This window comes from Botrytis sinoallii (genome assembly GCF_014898435.1).
Source record: "Botrytis sinoallii strain Bc 23 chromosome Unknown BSIN_004, whole genome shotgun sequence".
Classification (NCBI taxonomy): Eukaryota; Fungi; Ascomycota; class Leotiomycetes; order Helotiales; family Sclerotiniaceae; genus Botrytis; species Botrytis sinoallii.
In genome coordinates this window covers 2,901,967-2,926,116 of record NW_024066031.1, presented here as the reverse complement: position 1 = coordinate 2,926,116, position 24,150 = coordinate 2,901,967, and the positions used below count along the sequence as shown (strand labels likewise).

The 24,150-nt window shown below is 35.9% G+C and overlaps 3 protein-coding genes across 3 annotated transcripts; all 3 read right to left on the bottom strand.

Moving 5' to 3' along the window:
• Positions 1 to 10,882: 10,882 nt before the first annotated feature.
• On the bottom strand, positions 10,883 to 12,204 carry EAF02_003260 (uncharacterized protein; the record flags this gene model as incomplete). The annotated part of the gene is made up of 2 exons (XM_038899308.1): positions 10,883 to 10,942; positions 11,017 to 12,204. 2 exons carry the CDS (start codon positions 12,202 to 12,204, stop codon positions 10,883 to 10,885), a joined length of 1,248 nt encoding a protein of 415 aa, XP_038761596.1.
• Positions 12,205 to 13,259: 1,055 nt separating this feature from the next.
• Positions 13,260 to 16,408, bottom strand: EAF02_003259 (uncharacterized protein; the record flags this gene model as incomplete). The annotated part of the gene is made up of 2 exons (XM_038899307.1): positions 13,260 to 14,761; positions 14,872 to 16,408. The coding sequence occupies 2 exons, from the start codon at positions 16,406 to 16,408 to the stop codon at positions 13,260 to 13,262; spliced, it is 3,039 nt and encodes a 1,012-aa protein (XP_038761595.1).
• Positions 16,409 to 20,371: 3,963 nt separating this feature from the next.
• Positions 20,372 to 22,784, bottom strand: EAF02_003258 (uncharacterized protein; the record flags this gene model as incomplete). The annotated part of the gene is made up of 3 exons (XM_038899306.1): positions 20,372 to 21,996; positions 22,172 to 22,485; positions 22,573 to 22,784. The coding sequence occupies 3 exons, from the start codon at positions 22,782 to 22,784 to the stop codon at positions 20,372 to 20,374; spliced, it is 2,151 nt and encodes a 716-aa protein (XP_038761594.1).
• Between the last annotated feature and the right edge of the window lie 1,366 nt (positions 22,785 to 24,150).

The window sequence follows — 24,150 nt, the reverse complement described above, 5'->3', positions numbered from 1 at the left end:
AGTGGATATAAAGGAATTGCCTTTACAAATCAAAATTGAATATCTTTTTAGAAAATATTAGTATACCAATTATCTATAGTATTCGAAGTCATAGGATTTGATGAAAACACTCTACCCGATAATCGAATTACCTTCTATATCCGAGTAGAACTTAGATCAATAATTATATCAAAAAGAAGATCGTTTTGTTTATAATCAAGCTAATCCATTATCCTATTGTATTGGGAATAACTTGGCTTAAGAAATATAATCCTTATATCGACTTTGCGATAAACTCGTTTTAATTCAATAGCTTGTTTTACTATGAATTTTGTAATACTTCATCCCGTCTATTCTATATAAAAGCTCTATTAGATATTCCTCTAAAAACTTGATTTAATATCTGTCTGTCTGCCCCAAAAGGTTAAAGAATAAGGATATAACTATAATCTCTTTGAAAGCCTATTGGCTTATATTCACCGGAAATACAAAATGTTTCAGATATCGATCAAACAAATCAATGATATTCTAAATAAAAAGAAAAAGTATTTGACCCCAAAGATCTATTATCTGAATTCCGAAATTGAAAAGATGTTTTCTCTTTAAAGAATATAGAAAAGCTATCCTCTTATTGATTATACAATTATGAAATCCGTTTTAAAAAAGAAGCTATTCCTCTTTTTAATACTTTATATTCTATATCCCATTCCAAATTAGAAGTCCTGAAAGAATAACTAGAAAAGAATCTTAGAAAAGAGTTTATTTGACTAAGCTTTTCCCCTACCATTTCCTTTATTTTGTTTATCAAAAAGACTGATGAAGGCCTTTAGTTTATATAGATTATTATGCTTTGAATAATTTATTGGTTAAGGATTGATATCCCCTTATTATTAATAAAAGAATCTTTAAATAATCTAAAAGGAATAAAGTATTTCAATAAAATCGATATTATTTCTATCTTTAATAATATAAGAATAAAAGAAGGGTAGGAATATTTAACTATATTCCATATCCGATTCGGACTGTTCGAATCCTTAGTTATACTGTTCGAGCTGATAGGGGCTCCCACAACCTTCCAGAGGTTTATTAATAATTCCCTATAGGAATACCTGATATATTTTGCATTGCTTATCTAAACAACATTTTGATATATAGCCAAACTCGAAAGGAATATATCTATTATATTCAGAAGGTCCTGCAAGCATTAAGGGAAGCCGGCTTATTTGCTAAATTCGAAAAATGCAAATTCCTGAAATCCGAAATCAAGTTTCTAGATCTTATTATAGGAAGTGATAATATCTGAATAAACCCAGAGAAAATCCGAATAATTATGAATTAGAAACCATCTGCTAGTGTAACCGATATTCAAGTATTCATTAGGTTTTCAAACTTTTATTGATAATTTATTAAAGATTTTTTCGAAGATTATCAACTTGATGGTAGATTTGACCAAAAAGAATATTCCATTTCTGTAAAGCTTTACCTATCAAGAAGTATTTAATCAATTAAAGCCAATGTTTATTGAAATACTTATTCTGGCTTTCTTCAATTGGGAAAAGAAAATAATTATAAAAACCAATATTTTTGATTATATATCTATGAAAATATTTTTCTAATATAATAATGATGGAGTACTTAGATTTATTATATTCTTCTTTAAAAAACACTCGGCAATTGAATATAACTATAAGATTTACAATAAAGAACTACTAGCTATTATCCATTGCTTCAAAGAATGACATCTCGAGTTAAAAGACGTCGCATTATTAATTCAAGTAATCACTAATTATAGAAATCTGGAATACTTTATTATAATAAAGCTATTGAATTATCATCAAGTTTGCTAATCCGAATTTCTATTTCGATTTAATTTCTGAATTATTTATTGCTTCAAAAAGCTAAATGTCAAATCCAATATATTAATTAGAAAATCAAAAGATTTCTTTAAGGAAAAGAATAAATGCTTTTTGTATTAAAGCTATATTATCCTGAAACAAGAGAACCTGAATTCCGATCTGTTTCCTGCTACTATTATCCTAATCGAACCCAAGATTACCAAGAAAGTATACTTTGCTGTAACCATTTATAGTCAGAGAAACCCCAATTTTATCAATATTACTGATTACTTGGATTCCAATAATACTATAACTTTATTAGAAAATGGTAAAGTTATAGAGCCTACAATTCTATATGCTATATTTATATTCAATTCTATAATACAATTAGAGAATCCAAAAAACCCTTTAAATCTTTTGTCGATCTGCTTACCTTATTTTATAAAGATTATCAAACTAATTCTATACTCAAATCTATTCTGAAATCCCTATAAAAGGGATTCTCAAAACACCTGAAAATCACTTTTGTTGAGTATACCGAAAACAACAATCTATTATACTATTAAGGAAAACTATATGTTTCTAATCACAATCCTTTGAAAACCTATCTGCTCCATTTATATTACGAATCGCCTACTGCTGATTATTTGTATTATACCCGAATCTTCGAATTACTATTCCGAAACTACTATTGGTCTGAATATTATGATTATATTATACAATAAATCCATAACTACTATAGTTACCACTACACTGCCCCAAATCGCAAAGGCCAGGAGGGAGTTCTCCGCTTATTCCTAATCCTACAAAGAGCTTAGCAAAATATCTTAATAGATTTTATTATATATCTATCTGAAAGTATTAGTTTCAATATTATTATAATAATAGTTAATTGATTAACAAAAATAAAACATTTCTTATTTTACTATAATACCTATAATTCTGAAAGATCATTTGTCTATTCCGAAAGAATATCTGAAAGCTCTATGGCTTACCCCTAATTATTATATTTGATTGTGGAGCTCAATTTGTTTCTGAATTCTGGAAATATATCTACAAGTGCTTAGATATAGCTGTTAAGTTTTCAATCACTTATTATTCTAAAACTAATGGATAAATCAAGAGAGCTAATATGATATTAGAATAATATCTCTGGTTATATATAGCCTACCTGCAAAACGATTAGGCAGAGTAGTTCCTACTTGCTGAATTCTTTATCAATAATATCTAGTCCGAAAGTATCTGAATGACCTCGTTCTTCTTGAACTACAGATTTCACCCTTGCCTGGGCTTCGAGCTTGTATTGTTCCAGAATAATCGTTCTGCTATATAAGATGCCAAAAAATTCGTTATTAAAATAAAAGCCATCTCCTTACACCTATAGACTAAACTAATTGTTAATCAAGCCTAATACTCAAAGAATACCAATACCTGCTATTCCCCTATCTATAGATATCTGCCCAATAATCTAATCTAATTGAATACTAGAAATATCAAGATCCTATATTTATAGAAAAAGCTTAATTAGAAGAACCTCGGGCTCTTCAAAATCCTAAACCTGATAGGCCCCTATATCTATAAACTAAAGCTTTAGCCTTAATAAAAATTCATCTTATTTTTTATATCAATTTGCTATATTCTATATATAATAATCCTATTCCTGAATAATATAATCCGCCACCACCCCCTATAAAAGTAAACAACCTCAAGCATTTTGAGGTTACCGAAATCCTGAACTCTTATTGGAAAAAAAGAGATCGTGAAGGATTTCGTCTGAAATATACTATCCAATAGGTTAATTATAATATACCGATTGAAAAACCTACAAGCTATCTGAAAAATACATAAGAACTGATTTGCAACTTCTATTATAGATATCCTAACAAATCCGGTTCCGTTTAACCAAACCCTATCTATCTATAGATTATAAATCATAACATACCGCCTCGATAAAGCTCAACCTTTAGGAAGGGGATAATGTTATGGTATGAGCTTACATAATATACTGATCTTATCAAAAAAGATTGAAAGGAATGCTTATACCGAAGTGCAAACAAGCTAGAACCCGATCAGGCTAGCTCGCTGTGAAAATTCCGTATATCTTTAACTCAAAAGATCCTGTATTATAGCTCTTTAAGCTACATCTTAATCCTCAATCTGAATCTATTATCCGAATCAGTATAACCTTACCAGATTAGGACAAAGTTATTAGAACCCTATCCCGCCCGCCTGCCCCGTGATAATTACCCAAGAATTATTCTTGGAAGATAAATTGAATAATTATATGAATCTAATAATCCTATTTGTTATTCTGCTTTTAAGGAAAGAGATTCTCTTAATCTATATTATAATGGATAATAATTATAAAAAGATTATCTTCACTAATTAAAGTTAAATATTATTCTAGAAGATCCTTAAACATAAATTATCTACTGTTTTCAAAGTTATTGGATTTGATGACAAAATTCTATCTGGAAATTGGGTTATATTCTATATTTATATTGGATTTAGGATTAATAATTATATTGAAAAGAGAGTCATTTTGTATATGATTGAATTAGTCTATTACTTTATAGTATTGAATATAACCTAGCTTAAAAAATACAATCCCCATATCGACTTTGTAATAAACTCCTTTCAATTCAATAGCCTGTATTATTATAAATTCTACAATACTTTATCCCGCCTATTCCGAATAAAAGTTCTTCTCAATATTCCCTCGAAAGCCTGATTTGTATACCTATCCGATTGCTCTAAAGGCCTTAAGAATCGAGATATAGCCGCGATCTCCCTAAAGGCCTATTCTATATATACCCATTGGAAGTATGAAATATTCCAGATCTTTATTAAATAGATTGATAATATTCTGAAAAAGAAAAAAGAGTTCAATCCGAATAATCTTCTATCTGAGTTTTGAAATTGAAAAGATATATTTTCTCTATAAAATATTAACAAACTATTATTATATTAATTATATAATTATAAAATCCAATTCCAAAGGAATCTATATTACCCTTTAGAGTTCTGTATATTATATTCCAAACCGAACTCGAAGCTCTAAAGAATAACTGAAGGAAAACCTGAAGAAAGGGTTTATTTGTTTTAAACTCCTCCTCTACCATATCCCCTATATTGTTTATTAAGAAAACTGATGAAGGCCTTCATTTCTATATTGATTATAGAGCTTTAAACAATTTGTCTGTAAAGAATCGATATCCATTATTGCTAACTAAAAAATCCTTAAATAACTTGAAAGAAATAAAGTACTTTAATAAGATTGATATTATCTTTGCTTTTAATAATATTAGAATTAAGGAAGGATAAAAGTATCTGATTACATTCCGTATCCAATTCAGTCTATTCGAATCTCTGATTATACTATTTGGGCTGATAGGGACACCTGCTACATTCCAGAGATTCATTAACGATTCTCTATATGGATACCTGGATATATTCTGTACTGTATACCTGGATAATATATTAATATATAATTGTATCCAAAAGAAATATATTCACTATATTCAAAAAGTTCTATAAGTACTGAAAGAAGCTAGTTTATTCGCAAAATTCGAAAAATGTAAATTTCTAAAATCTGAAATTATTTTTCTTAGTCTAATTGTGGGGAAGAATAATATTCGAATAAATCCAGAAAAGATATAAATCATTGTAAACTGGAAACTACCCAAAACCATAACCAATATATAAATATTCGTTAGGTTTGCGAACTTTTATTATTGATTTATTAAGAACTTTTTAAAGATAATCAGTTTAATAATAAAGCTGATTAAAAAGAATATTCTGTTTTTATAGAATAATACCTATTAAAACACTTTCAATTGATTAAAGAAAGTGTTTATCGAAGCCTTTATTCTAGTCTTCTTTAATTAAGAAAAGAAGGTGATTCTGGAAAACTGATATATCGGATTATATTTTTATAGGAGTTTTTTCTCAATATAATAAGAAGGGGATTCTGAAATCTGTTATATTCTTTTCGAAGAAGTACTTTGCTACTGAATGTAATTATGAGATTTATAATAAAAAACTTCTGGTTATTATTTATTATTTCAAAAAATGATATCTCAAACTTGAAGGCATATCATCTCCAATTCAGATAATCACAAATCATAAGAATCTGGAATATTTTATAATAATGAAATTGCTAAACCACTATTAAGCTTACTAATTCGAATTCCTATTCCGATTTAATTTCCAAATTATTTATCATTTTGAAAAGTTAAATACTAAGTCTAATACTCTGATTAAAAGGTTAGAGGATTTTCCTAAAAAGAGAAATAAACGTTTTTTGTATCAAAGCCAAATTGTTTTGAAAAAAGAAAACTTAAATCCTGATTTATTCCCTAATATTAATATATTGAAAGAAATCAAGATTACCAAGAAAATACAATTCATTATTACTATATGAAGCCAGAAAAACTCTAATATTATTAATCTTTTTGATTCTATTATATCCAAATCTGAATTCCTATTCGTTATATTAAAACCCAACCCTATAACACTTCTAAAAAACCAAGAAATATCTTTAGATCTACCTGCCAATCTATTATCCCTATTTCAAGAAGACTATTAAACTAACTTTATTCCCAAATCCATTCTGAAATTTTTATAAAAAGAATTCCCGAAATACTCGAGAATCATTTTTATTAAATATTCCGAAAACAATAGCTTGCTGTATTATTGAGGGAAGCTATATATTCCCAATTATAATTCTCTGAAATCTTATCTGCTTTGTTTGTATTACAAGTCCTCTACTATTGGTTATCTATATTATACCCAAACTTTCGAATTATTATCCTGAAATTACTATTAACCTGATTACTATAATTATATCACGCAATAGATTGTAATTATTATAGTTGCTATCGCGTTACCCCTAATTGTAAAGACTAGGAAGGAATTCTCTACCTACTCCCGATTCTACAAAGAGCTTAGCAAGATATCTTTATAAATTTCATTATACATTTATTCGAAAATATTAACTTCAATGTTATTATAATGATAGTCAATTGTCTAATCAAAATAAAGTATTTTCTATTCTATTATAGTATTTATAACTTTAAAGAAATCACTTGTCTATTCTAAAAAGAATATCTAAAAGCTTACAACTTGCCTTTAATAATTATTTCCGATTATGAAGTTCAATTTATATTCGAATTCTGAAAGCATATTTGTAAGCATTTAGGAGTATTCGTTAGATTCTTTATTGTTTATTATTCTGAAATTAATAAATAAACTAAAAAGCCAATGCAATATTGAAGCAATATCTCAAATTATATATAGTTTACCTACAAAACGATTAGATAGAGTAACTTTTATTTGTTGAGTTCTTTATCAATAATGTCTAATTCGAGAGTACCCGAATAACTCTGTTTTTCTTCAATTACAGTTTTCATTCTTATTTAGACTTTGAGCCTACCCTGTCCGAAAGTAATTGTCCTGTTATGAGAGATATCGAGGAATTTGTTTCTAAGATAAAAGCAATCTCCTTATATCTGAAGATAGAATTGATTGCTAGTCAAGCTCGATATTCAAAAAATACTGACTTTTGTTGTTCCCTTATTATCGATATACCCCTAATGATCTGATTTAACTAAATACTAGAAATATCAAAACCCTGTGTTTATAGAAAAAGCTGATTAAAAGAATCTTAATCTATTCAAGATTCTAAACTTGATAGGCCTTTATGCTTATAAATTGAAACTCTTTGTTTCTATAAGGATTTATCCTATTTTTTATATCAATCTGCTATATCCTGTATATAATAATCCTATCCCTAAACAATATAATTTATTGCCACCATTTGTAAAAATCAATAGCTTAGAGTATTTCGAAGTTATCAAGATTCTGAATTCCTGTTGGGAAAGAAAAGGTTGTAAAGGATCTCGTTTAAAATATACTATTCACTGGATTGGCTATAATAAGTCAATTGAAGAATTTGCTAGCTACTTAGAAGGTGTATAGAAACTGATTTGTAACTTTTATTGTATATATTTTAATAAACCTGGACCTGTCTGATCTGAATTGCCTACCTATAAGATTATAAACTATAATATACCACCTCATTGGAGCTCAACCTGAAAAAGGGAATAATATCATAATATAGATATACATAATCGATAAGCAATAAGCTAGACCCTATTAGATTAGCTTATAAGTGAAAATTCTGTATATCTTCATATTAAAAGATTCTATATCATAGCTCTTCGAGTTACATCTTAGTCTATATCCTGTATCTACTGTTCTTAGCACTGTCGAATATAGATTCCTGATCCCGCCTGCCTGCCCCGTGACATAGAGTGTCATCAGGTATCTCATCTTTTAGAGCTAGTCTCTGGAACTCGGTAAAATAGGTATTGAAATCGAGATGTTTTTGTTTAAATAGGTATAATTGATTCTAGGCATTCTATTTGCAATCGAGATTTCTAAAAGTATTTTCTAAATATTCTAAAAGCAGATTATAATCAGTAAATTGTAGAATACTATAAATAATTTGGGGAGAATTAATTTGTAAACTTTTCCAATAAGTTTTTTAGTGGTATAAGTTAGGTAAGTGAAGGTAATAGGGAAACAATTGGAGTTCGAGCTTATCTTTATATATATCTATTGAATGAATCTTTACAGATCAAATCGGAAATCATTAAATTCTTTAGGGTCGAGAATGCATTTACTCAAACGAATAGTAGTGGATAGAACGGTATAGTAACATTAGATAATTCAAGGGCAGGTTTACGAGGTATTGTTTCAAAGAATATAACAAGAATAGGTATAGATTCAGCAAAACAATCGAGCAGGCAGATATTCTACGCGGCGATTTGTTTGTATAGGGAGACCTCAATATGTTTCTCAATAAATGCTTTTTGAACCTTATATTTGAGGGACAAATTAGCTTCTTTCAATCTAATAGTATACACAACTGCCAACTAGAGATACTGATACCAAGCTTAAGGATTCTCTATCATAACTATATAAGCTCAAAGATATCCTCCAGATGATTAGCAGATGCAAAGCTGGTATTGCTATTGCAATAATATTGATAGGAGCTATATAGTATCACAAAACAAGCAAGCGGGATCAAGAATCTATATTCGATAGTACTAAGAATAGTAGGTACAGGGTATAGATTAAACATAGCTTGAAGAGTTATAATACAGGATCTTCCAACATGAAGATATACAGAATTTTCACTTATAAGCTAGCCTAACAGGGCCTAGCTTATTGCTTATCGATCACATGTATCCATACCGTGACATATGGATTGAAAAACTAATAGAAGTTATTAATGAAGCAGAGAGAAAATTGAATAAATATTATAATAATATATATAATGATCTTAATAGTATTTATGCAATAAGAGCTTTGCTATATCTAGCTTCAAAGGTAACTGCTTTCAATTCAAATTCTTATTGATTGAATTATCAAAATCGGGATTGACAAGCTGAATTCGAAGTACAATTTTGTTGATTTTAGAAAATCGAATATTAATAATATATATTATTTAGAATTACTAAACTTCAAGTTTTGTAAAATTCAAATAAGGATAATCTAGTAATTGTTTTGGAATAATCTTATCGGAATGCTTCTGGATAATACAGATCTCAAGAAATTACTGTAGATGAAGTAGATTTTGGTTACACTCTCATAAATCTTTTTATTAATCTTTTTATTAATTATATCTCTAATATTTTATTAGTTTCTTCTGATATAGCTATTTTTTCTTATTGGAAAGCAAAAGAATATAATTATTTAGGTTTAATTAGAATGGCTAGGGATTTCCTTGTATTCCAATAGTAAGAGTTGGTATAGAATAAATATTCAATTATATTAGGGATTTATATTTATATCAACATAAACAACTTATTTCAGAAATTATTTATAATAATATTTTCCTTTTTTATCATCAACAGAAATTACAAAAGGAAACTCCAAATAGAGATAGAGGCTATTATACATCTCAGGATATTATACAAATTGCTAAAGAATCTATAGCTTTAATTGAAAAGGAAATCAAAGCCGAAATTGCGAATTTACAAAATAAGATTGATCTTAAGATCAAATAACTTAATAATTAAAATTAAAAGAATTATATTAACAATGAAGAATCGGATATGAATACTATATATATAGTACGAGGAAGTTTCGAAGATATCGTCAATTACGAAGAAATATACTATTAATCAGAATATTACAATATCTTTCTCAAAATGATTACAAAGTCGAGCAAGATATATTGTTATATGGATATATATATAGTAGTAAGCTATCAGGAAACAATCCCTGATACTGTGCCTTTTGGACAGATTGCGTGTGTGGCGTAGTGGTAAAGCTTACAACTCCTATTGTGTCCGCTTACGTAACATATATCAAATCAAATAAATAAAAGATTGGAAAACGAAGATCCAGTAATTTATAATGATTTATAGATTACTGTAAAAGATCAAACTACACAACCCGATTTATTAAGCTATAATTCGAAAAGGCAATGAATTAAAGATAATGAGATTATAATTAATAAATCCAATAGAAAAAGAAATCAAAGAAGGTTTCATAATATACTTAATAGATATAGATAATTATTCGAATTGAGAATTGAAGAATATTCTATTAATCTTTTTATTAATCTTAAATAATATATTTTATAATCCTAATTACTATCTATTACCTATTAAATTACTCATTACCCATTAAATTACCTATTACCCATTAGGTTACCCATAGTATTTTGGATTACCCATAGTATTTTGGGTTACCCATGATATTTGAGTTACCCATGGTATTTTGGGTTACCCATAGTATTTTGGGTTATCCATAGGTAATGGGATAGGTTTTTAGAAATCCTACCCACTTATTGGATACCCAATGAAGTGTATTACCCACCCATTAGAACCATTACCCAATGGGTGGGGTCCCACCCACTAGGTTTTCTACGCAGACTATCTAGAGCCGAGTCTTGATGTCGTAATACAGTACAAGTGCTGCTTACTCTCTCCGAATCCCTAGACGCTCGCAATTCCTTTCTAGCTTGCTTTTTTTCTATTCTTAATTGCCTCTGCTCATCTGCCTTTTTCTTTCTTTTCAAGGCCACTTCGGAAGCCGCCTCCTCCTGTGCTCTCCTAGCATCATCAGCCTTCGTGTTCAATGTATAGTCTCGAATCTCGAAACCTCCAGTGATGTGTAGCGTTCTCACGATCTTTAATTCGGAGAAGTACTTGTCTTGGAACCGCTTAATTGCAGATTTTAGGGGTGGTCCCCAGTCTTTGTATTCTTCCGGTAAGAGGGCATCAACATTTTCATAATCGATTTGGGTCCGTCGAGCAAGTCTAACCCAATTTTCTTGCTTCACCATGATCGCTATGTCCGTGTGACAAAGCTTGTTTCTCTCGGTATATGCTGCTATATCCCATATGATATCGGCCACCGGTATCTTTAGATCTAAGGCGACCATTGCGAGATGGCCCAGCATTGGTGTTAAGGGTGGTTTTTGCAAAAATGATCTTGCTTTCTCCTTCATCTCCTCCTCCTTCTCGATGATTTCATGGATTTCCGACCAATACTTTGCTGAATATTGTCGGTCCCATTGCGGAGATTGCTTGTAACTTAGGCATCTATCCGCAACATAGTCACCGTAGTTGAGCAGTATTCTCTGCATGGCTTGCTTTCGAATTGCCTCTGCCTGAACACCCTCCATCCTTCTTAGCTCTCTTTCAGTCTCCGTAATCTTTCGAATTGCCTCTGCCTGGACATCCTCTATCCTTCTTAGCTCCCTTTCAGTCTCCATAATCTTTCTTTCTTTCTCTTCATTTTCCATTTGATGTATTTCTTTTTCTTCATTATTAACAGCGTGTAGTCTTTTCACCTCCCTTTCAGTCTCCGTAATCTCTCTTTCTTTCTCTTCTTTTTCCATTTGATGCGTTTCTTTCTCTTCGTTATTGACAGCCTGTAGTCTTTTCACCTCCCTTTCAGTCTCCGTAATCTCTCTTTCTTTCTCTTCTTTTTCCATTTGATGCGTTTCTTTCTCTTCGTTATTGACAGCCTGTAGTCTTTTCACCTCCTTCGCCCCTTCATCAGCTACTTTAATTCCATCTACGAGCTTCTGCAACCCGCCTTCAAGTAGCTCCAATTGCTTGTAGAGCTTTCTTCTTCTCAATGTTCCCCTAAAGAGCCGATTTGGCTTCTTCAAGATATCATTTGAGACTTCAATGATAGCCTCTACTTGGCCAGCTAATCGTGGACTGATATCCCTAGACTTGATGTTCCTAGTGAACATCTCGTACACCAACTTTCCATCTTTAACATAATTGGTATCGATCTTTGTCGCCGGTCGTAAGGTCTTTTTAAGGCTTAAGACTTCAATGAGTTGCTTGTCGTCAGACATATCGTTTCGATTGCTTGTGTGAGCTGATTCTTAATTGTTATTTTCAGAGACTTCAATTTCAATGTGTGGGGGAAAATGTTCTATTATGCTCTGAAATTACCTATGACTCGTCTATTATCTAGCCCCCTTTTAGTATCATCTAGCTTCTCTTTAGATTAAAGTCTATTACCAATAGTCCTCATAAACCCTCCACAAACATTATAATTACATTAGTGAAATGAGCCTAAACAGGAGGCGGTTAAAAAAGTAATGAATTAACGAATGTAGCTCAAGCCACAGGACTTACTGATATGAAATAAGGCGGAGAGAAAGGACTTGCAATATCTGAAAGCCAATTCCAAGTGGAAGGACTGAGGCTTTGGACTTATTATGGGAAGATGAGTTCGTATAAATATGCATACTCATGTAGCTAGATTCTAGTTATTGTAAACGGCAAATTACTCCCATGCCCCCCAAAAGTCATTTACTTACTCTCATGCCCTAAAATTCAGGATTGATACAATCTGCGATTACTAGGAATATCAACAATTCAATCTTAGCTCTCTAAATTCTAATAGAATAAAAGAATTGAAGATTCGTAGAGGGTATCGCGTACAGGTGTTGAATCTTTCGCCCTCCATATCCTGATGTAGAATGTAAAAATATTGATCAGACTACCTAATCATTGAAACAGAAGCTACCTATTTTTCAATTAATCTATTTACTTTTTTGCTTATAGAAAGAAAGCCCGGTAGTTTTGTCGTCGAATTCCAACGATACCTAGTTTTGTAAAATTATTGAATGGTCATACGCTTTATAGATCTTGCTATCTAGTTCGCATTTATCTCACAATTTGCAGAATGCTTGGTGGGACATGTTCTGGTGAATTTCTAATCTATAAGAGAGGCACTCATCTTGCCTTGCGGGTATCGTCATCTATCTACATATATTTCACAAATCATGCCATCATTCCAGTCTCCAGAGACACCTATTTTGCCTTGAGAGTATTATCATCTGCCTGCATACATTCCATACACCATGCCATCCCAGTCCCCAGCTGAACTTTAGCTAGACCATTACTCAGACCCTTCCTCCGATTTACAATCAGCTTCATCTGCTACACTTTTATCCGGTGTCATTAAGACATGATTATCGAAGTAACTTTTCCAGTCCTTCACAAATTGATCACCTCTCTGAAAATCGTGAGTATAACAAAGCCCGGTTTGCGTAAACTTAAACAATCGACGAATCCAAACACCTCTGAAATAGGTATCATCCATATAGTTGGGATCGGCTTGTTGCATGATCTCATCAAAGTGATTCTTTATTGCGAGTTCATCTTCGGCGAGTGCTCGTTCAGGAGGAGTTTCGCGGTCTCCATCCCAAAATTTACTGCGTTCATTGTCGTCAAACCAGAGCCACGTTCTCGGGACCCTAGTGATGACGTGTGGGACTGACAGGGCATCATCCCAGTCGATGGTTCCAGTGATCTTCCACCCACCACTTGCAATTTGAGTTCGACTATCAAGAGTTTGAGAAGCTTCACCCTGAATATCAGCCTCACTTTCAGTGCTTTTGTTACCCAAATCATCAGGGTTGAGTGGCTGTGTGGTGTTCGATATTGAGTTTGAAAAGGGGACAATGGGGGTTGGAGAATTGTCTCGTTCAACGAAGATATGTCGAGAGCAGATATCCCAGTTCCACAAGATGTTTCTCGAGTCGGAATCTTTGAAGAATCCAGCCTGCTCCATCTGCTTTAGCGCATCTAGAAGTCTGCTCCATAATACAACCGAATATCCGGAAGTATAAGTTTTCTTCTGGTCGCTGAGCATGTTGAAAAGCAAAGATCCAAGACCTTGCTTTCTGAGAGGCGAGGCGACGTGCATAGGGTTAATACTAAAGCCTGAAATTACTGGTGGGGAATTCGATTGGTGAATAGATGTGGAAACCCATGGCAAGAGCTGCGCACCAGAAAGTACACCGGGATCTTCAAAGGTGATGTCCTCCATTTTAATCAAGAGTCGGGTTACGAGAGTCGTGAGTTCGAGCTTTTCAGCGAGCGGAAGAGTGGGGAAAACATCCGAGAGAGGCTGCCCGGTGATTTTTTCTTGCAGAACGAACTGAGATGCAATAACATTGTCCTCGGTGGTATCGATAGCTGCGATTGTTGGCACACAGAGAAAGTCGAATCGTTTGAGAAACAAGAGTGTGGCGACCTGATCGCGTATTTTATGCAATTCATGATCTTCATATGGAGAGCGTGGAATACGGAGAACAAAATTTCGATCTTCAGACTGTCCCGGAAATGTGAGTCCGATGACTCGATTATAGCTTCCACCGCCCATTCGCTCTACCTTCGATGGAGAACCGAATCCGATGTTCTGACAAAGCTGAGCAACTTTCAACTTGTATGTTTCAAACGATTCCTGTGCAAATTCGTAGGTTGACGAAGCGCTTGATTGATTGGAGTGGTTTGAACGATATGTGACACTGGAGGATGCAAGCTTCTCATCATCGTCTGGTCCATCCGATCCGTTCTCATCATCTTCTGGTCCATCCGATCCATTCTCATCATCGTCTGGCCATCCGATCCGTCCTCATCATCTGACCCATCCGATCCGTTGTCATCACTATCATCTTCCGTGTCTGTATCAAGATCTAAGGACTGATAGTAGGCTTCCCACTCACGAACTAACACTTTCAACATAATATAATGACTGCTTTGAGCAAATCCCTCGAGAGCAAATTTAACAAGTCGTCGAATCCATACACCTCGGCCATAAGCATCCGCCATATAATTCTGGTCTGCTCGTTGTAAAATCTGCTCAAAAGAAGATTTAAGGACAAGCTCTTCCATAGTCAATTCCCGAGCTGGCTGAATATCATTGTTGCCTAGACCCTCATGCCATTTGCTTGAGCGGTCATTTTCTTCAATCCATAGCCAGACAGGTGGAGCTCTAGTCATAACGGACGGTGCAGACAAGAGCCCATCCCAATCCAGGATACCAGTTAAAGCCCATTGTCCATTTGATTGCTTTTCAACCATGATGTTTCTAAATGCAAGATCCCAATGCCATACAACACAATCGGTGTCTGTGTTTGAGAACAACCCGGCAGTTTTCATTTCTTTTGTGATTTTCTGAAGTGAGTTCCACTGGAGACCCATGAAGTCCTCATCGGCTTTTTTGCGTTCTTCAAAGATAGAGTCCAAAAGTGATGATAGTGGTTGCTTGTTCTGGCTGGACATGACTTCTAATGCATCATGCTGGCTGAAGCGGTAGCCGGTGACTTCAATATCAGTTGGGATGGTGAGCGGCTCATGAGAGATAGAAGGAATGGAAGGCCCTGCAACAAGTTGTCCTGGTCGATCGATCTTGAAAGTATTCAACTTCTTAACGATATCAGCAAGTAATTTGACGAATTGCATTTTCTCATCAGAAGGCAAGTCGTAATAAACTGATCCAGCGTTAACTCCCTTGAGCTTTTCTTGAAGGATATATGGACGACCAATGACATTGTCTGAGGTGGAATCAAAGGCCACAACAGCGGGAACTAGCATCAATGGGGCGAGATAATGTAGAACTGCAACCTGATCTCTAGTGCTTTCATTCGTATCAAGATTTCGAGGAATGCGAAGAACATGGTCCTGATTGTCTTTGGAAGGAAGTGAAAGACAGACGACTCTATTGAAACTACCTCCTCTCATACGCTCAACTTTCGAGGGCTCACCGAGACCAAGATCATGACATAACTGAATGATCTTATGCTTGTATGTCACAAACGGCTCTTGATCGTCCCAGTCGCAGGTAGAACCCGAACCCCGAAGGATCTCGGAGCCAGAAGATTTTATCGACTCCGGAGCAGGCGAAAGATCAGAGGACACAGAATTGATAAACTCGGCACATTGTCGTAAACCTTCTAAAGTGTCTTCGGAAGGTTCTGGGACAATCGATGTTGGAAGCGACATTGAGGGGCTTTTTGGTGTGTCGTCAAGTGCGGTTTTATTGTCGCGGCCATCGAAAGAGTCGGAGTCAACTATAGCTGGGGCTGACTGTGGAGTTGGAGAGAAGCAATGATCAAAATTCGAGGAATCATTGACCATGGTGACATTGAGTGTTGATGCTTCATCGGAAACCGAAGGTGGAGGGTCTTTTTGCGTCGACTTTGAGACTTTGGATTTGAATTTGGATGCGACGTTGCGCAAAAGAGTTTTTATGGAAGGCATTTGAATGCAAAAAACTACCAGTAATCTGGCAGAGATCAAACAGCTCTTGAGTGTTGATGGCTGATGAAGAGAAGATATTTTGTGGAAGATCTCGTTGTGTGGAAGATCTCGATGTTTATGTAGAAAATGTTATTTGGAAGTTGTTTACAAGAGAAAGAGAAAAAAAGAAGGAGAGTGGTTGGGGGAGCTATGTATTTAAGGACTTTGACGACGAGATGAATGTATTGCAATTCCCTTAGTGTCACACCGTCGTGAACATTGCTGTACTGACCGTATTTCAATTTTCCAAGTCATTAAGGTCCGCTCATTCACGCGCTCACCCATTCATGCCGCTGTTGAGTGAATTACTATGTATGCGCAGAGGTGTACACATCGAACGAGAAGGTAAGAGATGAATTTCGAATACCGTACCTTGCCAACAACGAACAGAACATTATACGGTATATTCACGACGTTGTATGTATGTACGGCTTTTTATTGATATAAAGAGGTACGTCTTAAATTACAAATCATCTCTGAATCATGACTCATTCTGAGTTGTACGGCGAATTTCGATTATGAATCATCTTCGAATCATGGACATTCTTGAGTCGTACGGCAAATTCGAATGACAAGTCGTTCTTGAACCATACCGCAGTTTGGAACTGTACATTATCACTGAATCATGAATCATTCTTAAGCTGCACAGCAGGTTTGAAACTCGATTTCCTCGGACTTCTCTTCACTCATCCACCATACTGGTAGGAATCGAAGTCATCGTTGTCGTGCATGTTGGAAATACCCTCCACCATCTTCGACCAATCGATAGCCGAGATATTTCATGCTGGCTAGGCCAACGACATTGATAGTTTCAATCGCCGTCCATTTCCCCGGTACTAACTATTGTAGCCGTCCCAAATTGCGGTAACCTTGTTTCTGATTCTTCTAGTCATCTCCATCCATACCTTTGAAAGAAGAGAGACGAGCCACCCTTTCAATGCTACCCTTTAGAGCAATAACATACATATCTTCCCCGGAGTGCTGCTCTATTTGTCAATTTTGGCTAGTTGACAGATGATCCAATTCCAGTTCCTCGATACTTCGATCCCATGAATTGTAAGTGAAGGAAGAGATACGCTCCAATGGTAGATTGGTGATTAGCTGCAATTGTGAGGACAGATCTCTTGAAATCATACAGGCGTCAGCCCAAATGTATACGATTTCAGAGTCTTTTCAATGTCCATGAGCGTTTTCAGGGGAAACTCAAGTTACTGGAATAAGGTCGATTGGGAGGTTGAATTTCCGAAGTTCATAAATAGAAAACTTGTAAGGCAAGCTGGAAAGCCGACTAATTGGGCAGTACTGGCGTGCAGGGTTGAAAGTCGTTTGGTTTGATAGGAGGAAGCAGACTTTCAAGAATTCGATTCTTGAGACTTACATCTGATTTCTAAATCGCTACTTCAGACCACAGAGACAGGTAACTTTTCAACAATCGTATTTCTAAATGGATAGGCGATTGTCTAACTCGAGAATCAAGCTGTGTTCCGATTTCAAGAGAAACCGACGTGTGTTTGATGTGTCTGAATATCGAAGTCCAAACCAGGTACTGGGTTCACGCCGCAGTATTCGGTAGGAATGAATGAACATCCAACAATAATAATGGTTCTAATAATACATAACGTCAAGTTTTGATTTTTTTAAAAAAGCGCATATATTTGCGGATGTACCATGGAGGTATATCAATCACGAGAAGTGTAGGATATAGTCTCTACGCTTGGGTAGATGCAGTTGAAAATATGATGGGACTTTGAGCTACCAATAGAAGGGACAGTTCAAACTCGTCTATCAGTCTTCGTTATACAATTTTTGCATGTATAGGGGTGAATAGCCGATAGTATTACCTAGCCTGATCGAAGGCTTGAAAGCATTTTCCTATGTACGGAACGCACGAATGTCAAGTGTTGAAGAATCCGCTGCCACGAATCAAAAAAAAACCAGAAAAATAATTAAAAAAATGATATTTTCTAGTGTAGCCTGGTGGAAATATATGACTTGGAGATTCGTAAGCAATCAAAGTTCGCGATTGTAGGTGGAAATTTGCATCTAATTCAGTTAGATCAAATACAAGTTCTCGGGAAATATCTTCAAATTATTTCTAGTGTTTACAGTTTAATTACGTCGCATATACAGAAAAAACACCTAGCCTGCCCCTGCAGAGGGAATAGCCGCAGGCGCCATAAAGAAAATCCAAGGCCTTTAAACATTTTCTTGTGTTTCAAATTGGATAAGAACCAGATCCCATTTCACGATACGAGGTAAGCAGGTCAAGTTCAATCTTTTTGGGGCTCCAGTTCTAACTTGACAATCAGAGCGCCTATCAGGTCATTGGATGTTCAGGGTTTCATTTTGTCGCGAAATAGTCGAGCTCGCGATCTGGCGGTGGACCCCATTTACTTTTTCGGCTATTTCATTGACCTATCTTGAAATACCGAAAACCCATTTTAGTTCCTACATCTCAAGATCAATCGAAGTGACAGAATAATGCGAGTACATGTATAGCATGAACAAAGATCAGAAAATGTGATACGCTGCGATGCTAGAAGAAACGGCGAGGTCGATAGATGGTGGCAAGAAAATCAACTAGCGGTGTACGATAAAGAAAAAACAGAGTCAAGATACAGAGAAATAAGCGAGAGAGCAGTTGCGGAAGCAAAAGGAAACATGTCAATGGAAAGCACCGGCTGATGGGATCCGCGATACCGTCTCCTTGGGGAATTTCAAACAAATCACCAATCAGAAGGATGAGACAAGACTAATAAGGGCGCAGTCTAAAGAATCCAAGAGTAAGCTGAAGAATTGAGTGTGGCCTTGAAATATCCAATATCGAGACATGAAAGTAAACTTTCATCATTGGATCCCATAATCATCTGATCAATATGTCTACTTCCTTTCCGCCCACCCTTGTCCGTTCCTCTTTCACTGAATGAGGAATATTTCCATCCCATCTTGCGATGGAAATATGAATTGCGCTCTGAGCCAACCCGCTTTATCGCCGTGATACCCTTGAATATCCATAGACAATTCATGCCGTCCATTACACGCTATCCGTCACACCAAAAGTATCTAACCAAGCAAAATGTTGATTTTTCTCCGACACCTTTCAATATCGATTACACCCTGATTCATCTCTCAGAACTACCATCCCCATCATCGAAGATTAATCCGTATGTCCATCACCCCAGCCACGAATTCCACTTGATGACAATAATCACCAGAACCACTTCAACCTATCCTGCCACTTCGACTTGAACACCCACAACAACGTTGCAATCAACAACTTCAACTAAAGCCGTCTCCAAATTACAAAGTCTGTAGATGGAGATGAACAGAAAAAGGTTTATCTGAAGTTCACAGGTTTGAGCTTGGGATTCTTCGCTGTCTACCAACGCAATTAATATCTGATCCCCAATTTTATCATTAGGTCATAAGTCAAGATATAGTTCTGATTTGAATTTTAGGACTGTGTCTTCATAGCATCGTGATGAATAAGTTGAAAGTTCGGGATGGACTTTATCTGATGTTGGTCTCGGCATTGGTAGTGGTTGGCGTACCTCTAGGGAGATTTTCGGGTTATCTAGGTCTAGGCTAATACTATGGGTACGAGCTGTAGACTAGACAATCGTATCGTCATATTAACAGCATTGAAGAATCGAGAGTGAAACTCGCTGATACAATTTTACATTGAGGTATAAAGGCTCGTCTAATGGTGAGTTTTCTAATAACTATCCCAAGTTTTCTCCAGCTCCAATTCCAATTCTAACGCTCGTCTAGACAATACACGCTATTTTTACAACTTTTAACTCCCATAACAAGATACAAAGAAAAACAAGAATCTAAGTAATACAAACCGAATTTCTGGCATTCGGTAGCATCCATCCCTCAATCCTAACTATGTATGATCTTCCCTCTTCCATCACCTCACATCTACACTTCCACTCCCAATTTATTCAAAGCTACTCCTGCAAAATGTCCCCCCACAACCGGCCTTGCGATAAAATGAGCACCAAAGTCTGCTAAGTCTGCTGTCGTTGTATCATAGAAATCCGTCAACGCTACTCCCGATTCACTCATTCCCACAAACTTTGCAACATTTCCTATCATTTCCTTCTTCGTTTGTTCCGATGCAATAGATGCACACCAAATATTCCAATCACTTTTTGTCCATCCATGTCTCGAATCTAGTGGAACACCGTAGGTGTTTGTTACTGAAGGGTAGAAGGTGGATTGCATGTCGTAGATCGATTGAGGGATAAGGTTCAGAGAGAGGAGTTTATCTGGGAAGAGATTATAGAGTAGAGAATAGGATGAAGAATTAGCGTAATTGAGTGAAGTATGGGCAAGCATTGGTGAAGAACTGGAAGAGCTCGTAGAGTTGACGACAGCGAGATGTATCCACTTTTCCACATATTCCTGAGCAATGGAGCTGTAATTTGTCGAAACATTAGAATGACAGGTCAAAGAAGCAATTTCCGCCATGGCTTTAATCCCAATGATACCCTTTAATGCCAGATTTGTCTGATTAGCCAGTTTGCCGGCAAAATCATCTGTGCTCAGTTGATTCGCCGGAATCAGCGCAGAAGCAATCAGGTATTGAGTCCACTGATCCAAGATTTCATAATGATCATTTAAGAATTCCGTATCGTTAGTAGCGCGGAAATAAGAAAGGGACATGATAAGCATGTTTCCGCACTCTTCTAATGGCATTTCTTCATCATTCCCCGCGGAGTGACCAGTAGCATTAGGATAGGCGGAACCGAGATCGTGCATACTGTAGGCGTTGGGGTAGCGACCTGTTTCTTGGTTTTCAAATAAAGGCTTAAGGGCTAATTTAAGGAGAAGTGGATTGGTGTAGAGAAGAATCGGGTGCATTGGAAACAATACGTCGACAGTTTGAACGTTGCCATCGGAGGATATCTCTTTGACGAAGAGGTAGGGGTTTGAGGAACTGCCTACGAGTTGAGTTGCGCCGAATGCTTGTCGTGCGGATAAGGAGGTGATAGTTAAGTAATCTTGGCCACCAAAAGCAATAGAGTCTCGCCTAATCATCTCGTCGAAAGTGTCGGAGAAGCTGCAGGATGTGTCCCATTCATTGTAGAAAAATGATAATGCATCGGTATCACTGGCAAAATATGACGTCCATAAGGATGGCAATGTGGTATTGCCACCGCTTCCATCAAATTGAATTGCATCTTTCTGGGCCAATCCCAACACAAATACTACCTCCTGAGCCGTCGTGTACAAATTTCCAAAATTCTTAGCAAAACCAAACGTCGGAAACTCGTCATTTATCGCTCGATAATTCCAATCTTTAGTATTCGGAAGCTTTCCTTGACTTTGGAAAGCAGCACGAACAACTTTGTCTGCTCCGGATTGATAAGTGATGTTGCTATTGTCTTGAGTGGCCCAATACCAATATCCCCATTCGGCTTGCTCATTGATTTCAGTAAACGCTAGTTGCTCTTGTCGATAGACTCTATGATATGCAACTTTATCATCTGTCACTCCATAATCCCATTGTGCCGTAGTACTTCGATCACCCGAAACCCATTCTGAGTGTGTTAGTCAATGGTACAGTATAATGAGGATATCCAGTGGTCCGGACAGAATTCTAACAGTGACCAATTTACAATTGCTCAGATGCTTTGGAAGCATGATTTTCTCAGATATCCACTTCTCTGACTGGACCATTGGATACCCTGTATAGGGTCAGAATAGATTACTTACCAGCCGAGATATCTGCATAAACCGACACGTCATGAGTTTTCCCATCTGTAGACACCACATCTACATGCAAATAGGCCATAGTCAAAGATTGTTGTTTCAAATCTTTCGGATTAAGAGGTGACAAGAACGTAGCCGTCAAATTGATCTTTCCTCCTACGTCAAAAGTAAAAATACTCTTTGTGGAGGTATATTCAAAAGACGTCTGCTCTGCAGATTTGAGTAGAGTTTTATTGTCAGCTGCGTAAGGATATCCCATCCAAGTCAATGGTTCACTATCCACCCTTACAATTCCTGTCATTCCCGTGATCTGGTTGCTAGAAAATCTAGATTAGCCTAGCTGACTGGGCAACAATAGGCAGTTGAAGAAAAACTGTTATATCGAGGGATGGGCAAAAACTTACTGCCAGAATGTACTCCATCGCAAAGCAAGACTATTGCCATTTTGATAATTAGTAGCATTAGTTCCAAAGATTTGCCAACTATTCAGATAAGGCGATTTGACCATCAAAGGAACAGCAGGCGGCCTCTCAGGCGTGAATGTCCCTTGAGCATAACTTTGTGTGATAGTTGTCGAGAGAACTCCTAAAAGAATGAAATTAACAGAAACCATCATTATGGCAGCATTAATACAAGAATAATGATACAAGTAAACGCTGGAAATGTATATTGAATTTTAGAGGGCCAGAGAAGAATATGAAATGCTTGGAGTGGTGAGTTTTAAATGATTGATGTATTGAGAATTCCTTCTTGATATCTAGCTACTGATAATCGCGAGCGATCCGCGAAACTAGCAATCAAATATCGATTCTCAGAAGGTAGGAGTAAGAAAGAACGAAGGACCCAACAAAAAGCCCACTAAAACTAAAGAGTCAAAAGAAGGAAGGAATGGCAGTGTAATGAGTGTGATGAATGTAATGACACACTTCTATGCATCCAGTTGTAAAGGAAATTGAAACAACAATCGATTGGTATTTTTGTACTTATAATTCATCTGCCTTAGCAAACTCGGTCACTATGCGTACGGACTCATTCCTAACATATACAGGAACTAATGGACCCCCATCTCCCATCAAGAAGAAGGGCCCTGCCCGCGAAGGAGATCGAATAAGCCTAGAAGCTGACCTTAGTGGGGAATATAAATGGCGACATGCTTCATTGCCTTCTCAAAAGGGCGGCTATTCTGAGCATACCGGCCTGGGTACCTGGAGTATATGGAATCAAATCCATGAATACCTTCCTAGGAGCCGTGTAAATCGAAGCGCTGTACCAGGCTGGCACGGGCGGTTGAAGATCTGATTTGCGATCTTAGATCTGCGCTTGAGCTGAGACTCATGATGTCAAGAAGTGGATGAAATGAACATCATGACCATGACATAATGAGCTGCTGGTGATTAGCATTTCCTATCGAAAAATGGAAACGAAGCAAATCTTGGATCTGAGAACTGGAACACATATCTCATAGAAGCGGTCAACTCAATCAGGTATGCATAGCAAACTAAGCAAGCACATTCGAAGGAAGAAAGATTGGCGGTAATGGTGGTCAAGCACATCGGAAATTCGCTAACCTTATAAGAAGGATCTGGTGGGTCAAAGTCTTGGAAAGTATCACCTCATTTTCTCGCTTCTAATTGGCTAGCATTGCTAGGCTGCGCTGCCCACCTTCAAACTATTTTGATGCCAGACACAGCCATCGAAATGCCTTGCTATATATTGTACAGCCTCAAGACAGCTGGCAGATATGAATGCAGTTTTAATATCCAAAAGTGAGAGAATTACTTCTGATTCACGAATTTAATCTCCACATCTTTTCTCCCTATCCATGAAATACAATACTTGAGCTTAATGGACTCGAAAAAGACATACGGGAACATTTTTCTTCTAATTCACGCATAAAGTGTACATGGGGAATCAATTTTACTATCAATCAAGTCATGAATGTAAGATACAATGACTCTTGAAGTTCGGACGAAAAACTAGGG